At 42.1% G+C, this 14,771-nt stretch overlaps 1 protein-coding gene across 1 annotated transcript in view; it reads left to right on the forward strand.

The window, feature by feature from the left end:
• mllt10 (MLLT10 histone lysine methyltransferase DOT1L cofactor) overlaps positions 1–14,771 on the forward strand; it is a gene marked incomplete at its 5' end in the record, with an annotated part of 41,858 nt that overhangs the window by 21,292 nt on the left and 5,795 nt on the right. Inside the window, 6 exons of the mRNA XM_079234028.1 lie at positions 203–545; positions 1,252–1,470; positions 1,803–2,291; positions 7,017–7,177; positions 10,722–10,839; positions 13,669–13,747. Of these exons, the coding sequence (XP_079090154.1) occupies positions 203–545; positions 1,252–1,470; positions 1,803–2,291; positions 7,017–7,177; positions 10,722–10,839; positions 13,669–13,747 (1,409 nt within the window). The remainder of the gene's footprint in view (positions 1–202; positions 546–1,251; positions 1,471–1,802; positions 2,292–7,016; positions 7,178–10,721; positions 10,840–13,668; positions 13,748–14,771) is intronic.

Here is a 14,771-nt window from a genome sequence, read left to right on the forward strand (position 1 = left end):
GGGATGGGTGGCTTTTTTTTCCCAACCTTGATTTACCTTTGCTTTACTTTTGTATCTGTTACTTATCCTGTCCTCCCACTGACCTTTAAACCATTATGGTCTTTCCTTGTTCCGGTGCTTCTCATGGTTCCTGTCCGCCCTTGCTTTTCAACCACCCTTTTTTTTATTTATCCTCCCTCCCCTTTTCATCTTCCTCCTCCAGACCTACAACAGCGGCAGCTCAGTGGGAGGAGTCACCTCTCTGCCGACATCCTCGCAGAAGCGGCTGGACGACAGCGCCGCCCGTTTCACAACCGCCAACTTTCAGGAAGTGTCGTCGGCTCTCTCCGGCAGCAGCGGCGGCTCCAAAGATGGCTTGGTGGCAGACGCTGGGAAGGTGGCGTCTGAGGTGAAGAACAAGAAGAACAGCGCCGCAAGTCATGCGGTGGCACAGAGGGGTGGCCGCAAGTCCCTCGCCACCTCAGGGAAACCCCTCCCTTCTGCCGTGGTCACCATGGCAACCTCCTCCACATCTGCCTCTGCTTCCACTGGGCCCTTCCACCAAGGTGAATTAATGGCTGCAAATGGTCCCGTATGTTAATTTCCCCACAACTGGGAATTAAGCCTGCATTTAGACAAATGGAAAACGCAATGACAAATGCCCTGCCCACCCACCAAAAAACTCAAAAGTGCAGCACAATTGTAATTGCAGCAATGCTATTAAAATAAGAGCGTGATTCATGTGTGTGCTGTGTCATTGGCTGGATTTTGGCCAGACACCAGACCTTTTTGTGTGGCCATGATAACAGTGTTTCGTCTCGACTGGCCTCTGGCTCCTGTAATCGGGGGCCCTGTCTGGGAAAAGGCACAGAAACACCCCGAAAGAAAGAACATGTGGGGAGGTCAGGACCTGAAAGGACGCAGAACCTTGAAGCCCTTGTCAGGCGTGTGTGTTTGTTTGTGTGTGTCTAGTAGGGAAACGGTGTGTGTATGTGTGTTTTGAGTATCCATTCATTCTCTCAAGGCACTTCCTCTGTTACAAGGGAGGACTACATGATGAGGGAGGGCTGACTGCAGAGCAGATAGAGGGCGCGAGAGCAGATAAAATGCTTATTTTGGTTATATTGTTTCTGCTCCTCCCATGATGATGGAGAGGAGTCGTATGAAAACTTTTTCCAGCTGTAATGTCTGTTTCTCTCCTGCTACTAGTCATCCCTTTCTACCTTCACTTCTCTCTTTATCTCCTTCATTGTTTGTTCTTCCTTCCTTCAGGCCTCCTGTTGACCAGTGCCAGCAAGACGCCCTCCGCTCCTTCCTCCTCAGACTTCATAAGCTTCTCAGATCCATCGTTGCGTTCAGGGGGTGGGACTACCTTCTCCTCCCCGCCATCTTTCAGCAGCTGCCTTGTGAAGCCGAGCTCGGAGGGCGGCGCCTCAGAGGGAACGACGACACTCTTCGGCTCTCTGATGTCCACCACGACGGCCTCCGCAGGTAGCAGACAGTCAGTGGTCACATAGTTCAAATGTTTCTACGTTATTTGGTCATGTGCTCAATTAGTTGTTTTTACTTTTTTCATGGTCTCATTATTACAGTGGCACCACAGTTGTTCAGGAAAGTTTCTTTAATTGAATAAGTAATCAGTAGATGAATTATTAATGAGTAGTCGTAATCAATGGTCGCAGCACTAATTTTCAACAGAACTGATGACACAGGTTGTGCTTTCCTCTTGAAGTATTCTTTGATGACCAACAATCCATAACGAAACACAAAGAGGCCGCAGGCTTTATACTTGAATATTCAGTTCTGCTTTCTTATCATTTCAGTGGGCGGGAAGCTGTATGAGAATTCCCACAGTCACACAGCCAGCGAGACGACAAGCCTCGGTAGCTCCGCCGGCTACAAACGGCCCCAACCCTCCAGCTCAGTGCCGGGGATCGGAGGAGCGGCTGCAGGAGGAGGGGATGATGGGGTGAAGAAGAAAAAGAAGGGCAACTGGCGAAACAGATTTGGACCTTGCTTCACCACAGAGGTGAAGCCTTCCGAGCCAGCTCCCTCCCTGACTCTCCCCACCTCCTCCACGGCCAACGCCCCCTCCTCCACCGCCTCCCCGTCCTCCTCTTCATCGTCGATGCTCACAGGCCGGCCGGGCTTGGTGTCCAGCAGTGGGTTAGGAGTGGGGGTGGGAGGAGCAGGAGGAGGAGGTGGAGCAGGAGGAGAGAGGGCGCTGGGGGTCATGGGTGTCGGCGCTGGGATACAGAACCTTAGGAATGGGAGTCTGCAGAGCAGCAGTAGCTCCACAAGCACTGGGCCAGGTGAGGAAACGGTTAACACACACGAAACACAACAATGTTTCACAACAATAATGAGATCTCACGATGAGAAATACTCTCTCAGATCAGTCTGTCTGTCAGTGTCGGCTACATGTATATATCCTCACAGTTTTGCCTTATCTAAACAAATGGACAGAATTAATTAAACTGTTTTTGGCAGCTTAAATAAGAAAATGGGTATAATTCAAGTTCCATCAGCCAATGATGTCCTGTTAGACAAAGAAGTCGTATCCCATTGCGTTCTCCTTAGCTGCCGGAGCAGTTGTTGTCCTCCAGCTCCTGACTTGTGGATCTCTCTTCTCACTCGCCACTAAATGCTGATGTGTAGACCGGCAGAGGTTTTGTGGATTGCGTCAGTGCAGCAACGTATAAACATTTCCTATCTCGAATGGAAAGGATTTGACACACCTTTGTTATTGCTTCCTTGTGTGTGGAAGTCAGAGTGTGGGTCTGTGTGCTGTTTGCTCACACACACGTGGAAGTGGTCTGTATGTTTCTTTCATCGTGTTCTGTTGCTTGGCAACTGTCTTTATGCTTTGGAGTTCCCCTCTGCTGATGGAAATGGCTCAGCACAGCCCACATCGCCCCTTTCTTCCACAATTGCCTCTTTTGTTTCTCTCTCCTGCCTCTCAGCTGTTGTCTATTACCTGCATTCTGCTCATTCCTTAAATCCTCGTCTCACCTGTTGATGCTTTGTGCGGTGGAAGGTGTTTGTGTGTTTGCATAGTTCCCAAGTCGATGTATATATTGTGTATATGCACATGTGTACGTGCTTATTAGTAATTAGTAATTATTAATAGATGCTATAATCACGCTAATATCCATCATTAATCAGTAAGGTCAGCGGATCCAATCACCAATATGTTCCTGTTCTTTAACATATTTACAAAAGAGACCTGTGTCTTTCTTTGTCTGTTACTGAGCCTGTTTTTTGGCTTATTCCTAATTTTAAAATATAAATATACTGTATTTTTTTAGTTGTAATACTATCTTCAAAGTGATTTATTTCATATTGGTAAATTGTTTGTCCGTAAACTTCAAAACATATAAATATAAGACAAATCACTCGGGGCCAGATGGATTGGAGCATTAATGGATTACATTAATCAGTAGTAATTATGTTGTTTTTCCTCATCGCAGTATAGTTCTTGAAGTATTGCTAAGAAGTGCAACAATACACTGATTCTGTTCTAAACATTTGTTGCCTGGTATGGAAAACCAAACCAATAAAAAAGTAGTGTTATAGTCTTTGTCTGCTTGCAAGAGATTAAGTTATTGTATAGTGCCATGCCATCATACCCTTAAGCCATCTTATAAATTCATCAATACCCCCAAATTGAATGCGGTTAGTTGTGAATTGACATAAAATTGCTAAAAGCTTGTGATATATAATTTACTTTGAGGAAACATTTACATGTTATTAACCACGTAATGTACCAATTTGACATTTGGCTCTCACATGTTGAAATCATTGTATTATTGCAAAAACCTCAAATGAATTGTCGATCCAGAAATATTGATATTCGGTGACTCTTTCAAAGGTGTGTTTAGTCACGAGGACTGATGCTGTTTGCGTTGTGGGTATACTTATTGGCTGCATTGGTGGTTAATAAGGGTCATTTTGTTTGTGATTCCGCCTTCATCCCAGTTTTGGGAGCTTGTGCTTTTCCCGACAGCAGCGGCGGTATTTCCTCCCACATCTGGTTGGTTTTGTATGGCTCTGCATTCTGTGTGTGTCTGAGAACTGTGTGTTCTTCTTCCTACTGTAAATATTTAGCTGAGGGTTAATGCAGGGCAGTAATGGGGAGGTTCTTAACGTTTATCTCTCCCCCCATCCTGTCTGCTGACTCCACCGTGCTGATGGATAGATAGTTAGCCTGATAGATATGTGTTGAGGGTGGGGAGAGGCAGGGGGTTAGATTTTGGTTAGGTTAATGTTTGACGGCAGGGGGGTCACTGATGGGACGGACGAGCTGGTGGAGCGCGGTAGGTTTGGTGTGTGGGGGAGGAAAGCTGTTGGATGGACGTGTGTGTGTGTGTGTGTGTGTGTGTGTGTGTGTGTGTGTGTGAAAGGAATAGTAAGACAGCATAAGACGCTTATTCATGTATTTATTTGCTCATTTATATGTTTTTAATATTTATTTATTTTTCAAAGATTTCTTAATCTGTAAGCTGTTTTTCCCTCATCCCAGTGAAATCATAATTATCAGCAGCTTGGTCTCACTGCAAAACATGTGAGGGGAAGTTGTGAAAACCACAAAAAATATTCAGTGAACAGGATTTAATTTTAACAAGCACAATTTGAATGCCAAATTAAACTTAAAATATGAAACCCCTAAATGTTTTTATTAGAAGGAATTATTTGAAAATTGGATAAATAAAAAAACATTTTGGTCACGGACATTTGGCAATTTTTTGTGAATATAGTTTTGATTAGTATATTTTAAAGCGTGAGCACTGTGGTGGATTGAATTTAAACTTGTGTTCATCCAAAACAAAGACTGTTAAACACATGACGCTTAAGAAAAACAAGACACACACACACACACACACACACATATATGCATTGACTGCCCTCAATGATGTTTGAATACATTTCTGGTTATCTTTGGTGGTAGACAATTCTCAGAATAATACATCTTTCTGTTGCCATTCAGTGTTTGTCTCCCGTTCCATTTTGTAAACATGATTAAATGACTGCCTACAGTTTTACACACAAAAAAGACCCCAGCCCCTACAAAGATGGAAAAGTCCTCTAAAACAGAATTCTGAGCGAGTTGTAAATCACAACACACATTTCAGCTGCACAATAACGGAGTGTGATGCCATCCACTTGGTTTCTAGATACACAACGTAGATGTCCTGTGGAGATGATACCAGCTTGAACTAATCAGGGTGGATATGTTTGAAGGTGACCAATGTACTGGGCAGGAAGGGAAGAGGAACCGGAAGGTCAGGCGCCTGATGGAGGCAATTGCTTTTTGGGGTCTTTATTTTAGTGTGTGTTTTAATTATTTTGTTATCTCAGAGTAACGTTTAATGAGAAGCAGTAATCAAATGATAATTAATTACAATAACAATCGTTGTAATATTAAACATTTTTCTCACCAGTGTAGAGAACAATTCATGAGAAAATACACTTCCACAATAGCAGTTCCACAGCAACTATGAAAAAACATGAAAAAACTATTTTCACCTGAAAGTGACAAAATAAAAAAAATAAAGGAGTGATAAAAAACTGACATTCATAAAGTATAACCAACTTGCATATTTGTTTAGAAATAGCATTACCGTTTGAACTTCCAACTGGCATTTCCCGCTTGCTTGAAAAAAAAGAAAAGATATAAACTTGCTGGAAAATAAATAACAATATTTAATTAATTTAAATTCAAACATTCCTTGCGGAGGATACATCAAACGTAGATTTACAAATGGCAGGTACAATTTTGCGACATATTGAATACCTTCTATATTCTTACATCATAAAACCTATACAAATTAAAATTAGCCTTTATTTTTTTTCCCCCGTTACAGGCAATGTTTTTGCGCCGTTCCTTTTGTGTGCAACTCATTTCATCAATGGCCTGAGCTAAACTCTGATAAATTGTTGGTTTGGCCTCTAATCCAGCTGCTAGAAATCTTGCAGGAGCTTGTGCGCCCTAAATCACGGCTGCCCTGCTTTGGGTATCAATTTTTCTGGTGCATATTACAAAGTGTTATAAATAGTATGTAGGCCCATCCAGTGCGCCTATCTCGCTCTCTCTCGCTCTTGCTCTCCCTCTCTCTCTCCCTCCACCCCTCCCCTCCTGGCACAAAGATCTCTTGTTCCCTGAGTGAATGTGTGCTGCCCTGAGCCATTCAGGCTTTTGTGGGGCTGAGCCCCCCCATAACCCTCCCCACCCTCCTCTGCTGGGGTCAAAGGGGGGCAGGGGCAGGGCTTATCCTGGTTAGTGGGCGAGCACAGGGGTGTGTGAGGGGGAGGGAGCAAAGAGATAAGAGAATGCGTATGGCTGTATGAAAATGGAGCAAAAATGATATGACATGTATATTTTATATATATATATATATATATATATATATATATATGTATATTTTATATATATATATATATATATATATATATTATAATATAATATAATATTCAGGATTTTTAATAAGCTGAATAAAATGTGTTTCATCTGTAGATGAACTGTTGATTGATTTTCTTTCTGTCGTTGTTTGTAAAAGCTTACTGTGACTGATTTGAGTTGTCATATTTGTGTGTGTGTGTACGCTTGAACTTGAGTTTCTTATAACTGATGGAGTTTTTACAATCCTAAAGAAACAAAGTTATCTGACCGCATACTCGGGCAAGCCCACGTACTTGATTATCCATTTAATTTTTTGATTTTATTCATCGTGCATTAATTTGGTTAAAGTCAGCAGAAGTTAAGAAGTTCATTTCCGATGTTCCCTTATCATGGTACATTATTAATCCTCTAGCACAGTAGTGTATCTCCTTCTAGCCAGCATGCACAACACCAGGACCCTCAAACTAAATGGAAATCAGCCATCATTAATTTTACTACACCAGTGCTTTTCATACTGTAATAAATATAGTTACTTTTAAAAGGTATTACTCCAAATCATTGTTTTATGGTATTATTTCAATACAGTGTGAGATGAAGATAACACTGGGAATGTCTGTTGCCTCTGATACCTCCACAGGTGTTTTCTCTGGTGCGGATGGGTCATTGACGGGGACGGGAGTGGTCGCCGTTGGCGGAGCCGGCTCTGAGTTGTCACAGCAACAGCAACCCACACCTTCACTAGCCCCACCCTCTCCATTCACTGCCAGCGCTCCCCTAACCAGCACAGCCTCCACACACGTGAGTCCAAACACTTAAACTGTGCTAAAAACTCTCAATGCCCTCCACACACTCGCATACATGAAAATACATGCTCATTAAACACACTCCAGCACTCTCTCTTCTTCCTTTCTCCCTCCCTCTCTCTCTCTCACACACACACACACACACACACACACACACACACACACACACACACACACACACACACACACACACACACACCCTCTCTTCTTTCAGCACCAATTCATCCACATCTCTCGCATCTTTGAGCTGAAGTGCAGCTAAACTGTGGGAAGACAAATAAACCAATGCTCACTAATTAAATGTCTTTCGCAGCAAATCTCTCAGCACTATTATTAATCCACTGCGTGTTAATTGTATGTGAATTGTTTGTGTCCTGGCCTTGTATTGTTTTTTTCTCAGCGAGTTATTTAGTTGCTGATTTTATACGGTGCATCTAAAGGTCTTACAAGTTTATTCAGAGCATAAACAATATATATTTTCATTGAAATGTCTGAGTTTCCTGCCTAATTCAATTTAAATTCAAAATTCAATTCATTTGAAAGATTCCCATTTAAACCTTGGATGTTGAAGTAACAGTAAAGCAGGTTTATCCTGATCAAAATAAATTAGAGTGATTTTCAGAACGAAGGATTGTTTTGCTTTTCCTCAGTGTTTTTGTGTCCCCCATTGGCTTAAATAAGCTTATATGCAAAAGTGAGGGCATGGACTCTAATTCAATCAGCTCAACCCCCTCCAGTAATCGCTGTCCCAAAAAAACAACAACCTCATCTTCAATCACTGACCCCAGTGTCCATCCTTTCAAAACCTCCCCAAAGACCATGCTCTGTCTCTGTCCACCCAACTCCATTTTTCTCCTGTGTCCACTTGCCACCTCTCTTTCTTTCTGTCTCTCCCTTTCTCTCTCTCTCACCCACTTTCTCTCACCCACGACCTTCCTTCTCTCTGTCCCCATCCATTTCTCTTTTTCTCTCTCCGTTGTCCTGTGATGTAATGACATCTGACAAGCACCACAGTAGGGATGGAGGGATAGATGGAGGGAGGGTTCGGGGCAGTTGTGTGTGTGTGTGTGTGTGTGTGTGTGTGTGTGTGTGTGTGTGTGTGTGTGTGTGTGAGAGATGGGGGGGTGGCACTCATGCCTTGAATTGGCTGGCCTGGCCTTCATCTTGCCCCGCTCCTCTCTGTTCAGCCCATATTATAGAGCACGAGAGGCCCAGGGAAGCACAGGATATCACGCCTGTTTACAGCATGTATAGTTGAGTTTGGACTGTCGCTGTGTTTGTTTGTGTGTATGTGTGAGAGAGAGAAATGGACCCAGAGGGAGAGAGACTTTTTAATAGAGAAATAAATATTTTTCCCTCTTTCTGTCGCTGCTTTGTTAATTGTGATGCACGCATCTGGACATCTGAGACACACACACCCTCCGAATCATGTCTGCAGAAATTACGCAACTAGAAGGACGCCAACAGGCCTTCTTCAGTGTGTGTGTGTGTGTGTGTGTGTGTGTGTGTGTGTGCATGTGCGTGTGTGAGAGAGACCATTTGCTACTTTCAGTCGGCTAGCAGGCTCTCGGCCTACTGTTATTGGCCATCAGCCCAGGACGGAGAAAGGGAGTGCGAGAGAGACTTTGAATGAAAAATGAATGAAAATGAAAAATGAATGTTGATGGGAAAGGGGGCCGGATTATGGCACCAAAGGGTGGAGAAGGGGGGGAGTGGAAAGGGTGGAAGAATGGAAGGACGGTAAAGGTTCTTTCTTATATTTTAACATTTAACAGTGATGAGAATTTCCAGGAAGTTTTCCAGATTTGATTATTTTAGACATACCCTTTCCATGACTTTGTAATAGGAGATAATGGCTTTCTAGTTTCTGCACCCTAAATCTCAGTAAATGGATAGGAATTACTGTACATTTAATGGATACGACGCAAAGGCAGGCAAAGCTTCACAAATTCAGGCTTTGTATGTGCACACTGAAGCTTTGTTTTTGAACATTTCGATTTTTAGGTTATTGATTTTTCAGATTGTTCGGTTTTCTGCTCATTCGCAAAAACAATGTTCCTTTGTTTTAGTGCTGATCAGAACTCTATTGCCAGAAAGTGAAGGAAACCCGACTATTTAAGCTCTTAAACTGTCCCATCAATTCATTACGAAATTGGGTTTCAACACAAAATAAGAGCTTTTTTTCCAGTCACTCTAAAAAAACATCCTATAAGCTTTTAAGCTTGACCATAAAATGACAGAGCCCCTGGAACTTTCAAACAAATTGTGGAAGAGCAACTTCCAGTGACAGACAAAAGTTTTGTTGTTGTGTCATTTACTTTGGTTGTAGCGTTTTAACCAAAACAGTCAGCCATTTTGTTCTTTTAGATAACCTGATTCCCTTCCTGATGCTCCACCCTCTGTCTCTCTTCCGTCTTAGCCCACCCTTCACTCCACGGTCCTTATTTGGGAAATGCCTTAATTGGATTAAACTCTATGTATCAGAAACACTTTGTCAGCATGTCAGCGTACTGTCGGGGTGTCGAGGCACCCTGAGCTCCGTATGCATGTGTGTGTTGGTAACAGAATAATGAGCCGTGGAGCTATAATATATCCATGGTTTTTTTGGGTAATATTGTCAAATCCACAGTCGGATCAAATGTTTTTTTTTCTCCATTCAAATAAGCTTAAAAGGCATGACATTATATGTGGATGCTTTGTCATGAAGTGGAATCAATAGTGAATATCAGATAATTTAAATTCTTGAACCATTGATTCATCAGATGAACTCTCAGATTTAGATTCAGGCTTATGAATGTATAATAACATGCTCGTCAGACCTTCCTAAAAATGTAATATAAATAAAGTGAACACCTATGTCTTATCGTCACTGTAGGATACACACCGAAGAAACAACTGTTACTATTCAACATGATATTTAAATATCAGTGTACTAACACAGATTTGAGATAATATTGCTTTACTGGTAAAACAATTTAAATAAATATATAGAGCCAAACCAATGGACATAAAGACAGCAGAAAAATAATCATCACCACTTATGATAATCAATTCATCTTGTGGGACACTTCTCAAGCATAAACACCAAAACTCTGGTCTTGGCCTGTGAGAATAATCTTTTTCTATCTGTTTCTATCATTAGCAATTTTTAATTAATTTGTGTTTTGCACTGTTGGGACCTGGGAATTTGTAATGGACATTTTAAAATGTTTTGTGATATTTTATACACTGAACCAAAATTGATGAATACAAATAAAATTATTAATTGTAGCTCTAAAATTATTTCTAATTCAATAGCAATTTATTTTAAATGCACATGTATATTTCCACCATTTTATCAAAGCAGTTTATGAATTGAGGTACTGCTTGATGTTTATTTCTCAACTTGTCATCCGTCTCACTCCTCCCTTGTTTCCTGTCCATCTCTAAACTAGCAATTGTTCAATAAATGCAACAAAAAAAAAAAAAAATCTCGAAAAATAACTGCCAGTTAATTGACTTAGAACTCTAATTTATTGTAGCTTACTTTCTGTCTACAGGTGAGCGGTCTGCCAGGGTCGGTCTTCAACCTCGCTCCCTCCCACATGTTTGGCAACAGGCTGAATCCCAACTCAGCCATGGCGGCCCTCATTGCCCAGTCCGAGGCCTCGCCAGCAGGTACGGTGTGTGTGTGTGTGTGTGTGTGTGTGTGTGTGTGTGTGTGTGTGTGTGTGTGTGTGTGTGTGTCATAGAGAGGGGGAGATAATGGATAGGTCACGCCCCCTTGGTCCCACAGAGGGGTCAAGGGTCAGCACTCGTGATATTTTCAAGCTCCTCCCACTCGACTCCAGTTACACGCCGAGATTGTTCCTCCTCGCTCACCCGTCCTCTCTGTCACACTAACAAATACAACACATGGGCTCACGCACACATATGTATGACGGTGAGAGAACACACACTAAAACACCTGAAGTCGCACATAGTGCGTGCACACACAGGGCTGGATATCATTTTAGGTATTTCAATGGTAGTCTTGACACATTGACTCTCTACACCAATTCCAAAGCAATACTATATGAATATAGTTCTCTGAGAATATATATGTGCACGTAACATCGAACTCTGCTCTAAGTGTGGCCAGTGTAAAAGAGGAGCATTGTGCTGAGCTATTGGTGTGACGGAGGAGGAGAGGAAGCCGGTAGCTGCCTTCAGTAGAAAATAGATGGTTTGTTGTGCAGAAGAGCTGATGAAGGAGTAAGACGTGGCTTTAGTAATCAGAGTAGCCACTTCCTGATATGAGACATCTGGTTGAACAGGGAGACGAGAAGAAAGAGTAAAGACGGGAGAGGAGGAGAGAGTTAAGAAAGAGGAGGAGGAGGAGGAAGGTAGGTAGTTCCTGCTGCCGGTCAGCAGTCATCAGAGCCAGATCCACCCTGACCTGCAGGTCAGCTCACTAATCAGGCTGAATGACAGGGTGTGTGTGTGCGCATGCAACAGATGGAGACGAGGAAGGTTCTGTGTGTCTACACAAGCAAGCTTTATGTAATTCTTAATAAGAAAAGTTGTCACACCGTAGAAACAAATCTTAGATTTTATGAAATAAATGTTGTATTTAGTTTAATTAGATAAAAAGTTGAATTTTAGATTTGTTTTTGCAATTATCAGTGAATCTGCCAATTACATCCTCAGATTCCAGGCTGACCTCTTCAAATGTTTTGTCTAAAAGTAAAACGGTGTAAAAAGCCAAAAAGATTCATGCATTTAAGGATTTAGGGATAATTTATTGTCATAATGCAACACAGGGATGCACAAGAAAATGCAGTTGTAGCCCATTTGCAACACTAGAAAAGCATGGCAAACAATTTACAATGATTTATAAAACGGTAAAAAGCATCAAATACATGTTTGCTTGAATATTGACAAATGATTGATTTATTATCCAAATGATTGACTAATGGATTAGTCGACTAATTTAATCTCTAGTCATTAATGAAAATCTTTGTTATTCATGCCCTCTTTCCTTACCGTGAGGTTCTGCACACAGTCGTGTACAGCACGTGTGCACACAGCTACACAAGTGTGAAGTTCTGTTTGTGCACTAGCAAGGGTCATGTGAGCACAAACGTGCAAGGTGTGCGCGTGTTTGTATGCATGTAGCCTGTTTACTTTGGCAGCTGTTCTTCTTTGCTTTTGAGTGTCTGGCGGGAGGTGCCAGGATGGAAAGGGTTATGAGAGAAAGGACTTGAAAAAGAAGGCGAGCGAGGGACTAGAGTGGTGACCCGGCGAGGGTAAAAGCTGGGATTGACTGTCTTAAGTAGAGGGGAGTTTGTGTGAGTGTGTAAATGCAAAAGTGTGTGTTTGCGTGTGTGTGCATGTGTGATTCATTACTCTCACTGAGGAAAATGAAAAGAAGCGTCTGGCCGGGGGCCCAGAGGGAGGAGGTAGAGACTCTCACAGAAGGTAGAGGGAGAAATGCACATGCAGTTTGAATGAAGGCTTGTGTGTGTGTGTGTGTGTGTGTGTGTGTGTGTGTGTGTGTGTGTGTGTGTGTGTGTGTGTGAAAGAGATGCAGAGGAAGAGAGACAAAGTTTTGGAGGTCGCAGAGCCACAAGTATTACAATTCGTCTACACTACGGCAACTACATTTGAAAAAAAATTCTCTTCGTTTTTGGCATTTTTCTCATCCAAAATATCTCGTCTCCAGCGCGGAGCGAATCTGAAAACTACCTCAATGAGTTTTATTGTGGACGAGGACAATAGCGATTTTGGAAACTTATGTACTGTACGCCTGGTCAGGGTCTGAATTAGACTTCTTATCAAAGCGGTCCAGAGCTCCCACTAAAGGAATCCAAGATGACATATTTGGGATTTGGGAGCGCTGTGTAAATGTACTGACAACACTAATTCCAGATATATAGCTTATGGAAATCAATTGTATTAAACCACATGTTACAGCAGGAGTCATCAGTTTAAAATCATGCTCATAAAAACTCATAACATTAGTCAAATTCATGAAGCTCCTAAAACAATGTTGCATAAGATGTTAGAGATGTCTGAAAGGCCCAGACATGTTTTAATGTAATTTGCAATTGCGCAGGAAGTGCTGTTCAGTAGGTGATATTTAAAAGCCCCAATCAAATGACTGGTTTCTGCTTGTTGCCAGCAGTGACAGGAAAAGAAAAGAAAACTATTTCATTCTGATTGTACACAGTATAGAGAGCAGAAGGGCACAACACACTCAGCTGAGTTAACCAGGCTGTTGGTGTCCCTCCTGGTGTTTTTGTTGTGTACCCGCCAAAATAAAACAACGAAGAAGAGATTGAGCTATTGTCCTATTGTTCAGGTGCTTACGTGTGGACAGAGAACTTTACAAAAAGACCTGAAATGTTATTATGGATGCAATTTGTTTTCACATATAAAGTGCTTTCAAACTTAGGCTTGCTTGTTGTGGGCTTGGTCTTGTGATGTACAATTGATTTTTTTTTTTTTGTGTGGGTGTGTGTGTAGATCAGGAGGTGGGAGACGGCAGCAGCGGTGTCGGAGCTCAGGGCTTCTCCATAAGAGCTTCTCCCAAGACCACCCCGCGGTGAGTACACACACACACACACACACACACACACACACACACACACACACACACACACACACACACGCACAGATGCTCCCCCCACCCATCCCTCGCCATTTACATTCCTCACTGCCCCCCTCCTTCACCCATCCCCCTCTCTGCTTTTCCCTCCGCTGGCCCCTCGTCTCCTCTCTCACTCCTCACACACACACATGCACAATCTCCCTTTCGCTCTCACCCCTACAGGCAATTCTCGCTCTCTCAGCCAACGATAACTTGTGTTTTTGAAGGGGGTAACCATCCTTCAACTCCAGTTAGATATTTTTTTTCCTTGGGTTTAATCGCACATGGAAGGACAGTCTGATGATTTTCTGCATCTCCTTCATTTGGGAGTATTTCAATGGATCTCTCAGGATGGGAATATTGATGACACAAATCCATTTTTGCTTGTTTCTACTACTTTGTGTGATGGATAATTTCACTTGATGAGGTTGGTTCAATTAGCATAATTTTGGTTATGTATTTTTTCCACTGCCCCTGTAATATTTCACATCTAGTATATAGGAAACATAAAAGTTGTCTTTGTGGGAAAGGGTTGGATTTAATTTTAAAAGAAAATATTGTAATAGAAGAATATGGTGTCAGAGAAATTTAAGATTTTGAGTAATATGTCGTGAAACAATTTAGTGTCTTAATATAGCTGACATTGTTTGGCATTGTTTTGGATAGTACTGACATTCACACTTAAAATGTGAGTGTATTTAAGTTTTACAGTGTGAAAAGTTTAAAAATCTTGCCTTTTTACAATACGTTATTTTCATTTCCCCCACATTAAGCTCTTCGTGTCCCATCGCTCTCCTGCTGTCTCTCACTTCCCCTCTTTCACACTCAACAGATTGTCTCAGAGCACGCACACGCACACACACACACACACACACACACACACACACACACACACACACACAAAGATTTATCGCATCAAGACAGTCCACTTCCCTCTGTCTGTCTTTCTCTCTTGCATGTCTTTTTTCTACCTCTCTCT

The sequence above is a fragment of the Taurulus bubalis genome (genome assembly GCF_910589615.1).
Source record: "Taurulus bubalis genome assembly, chromosome: 18".
Lineage (NCBI taxonomy): Eukaryota > Metazoa > Chordata > Actinopteri > Perciformes > Cottidae > Taurulus > Taurulus bubalis.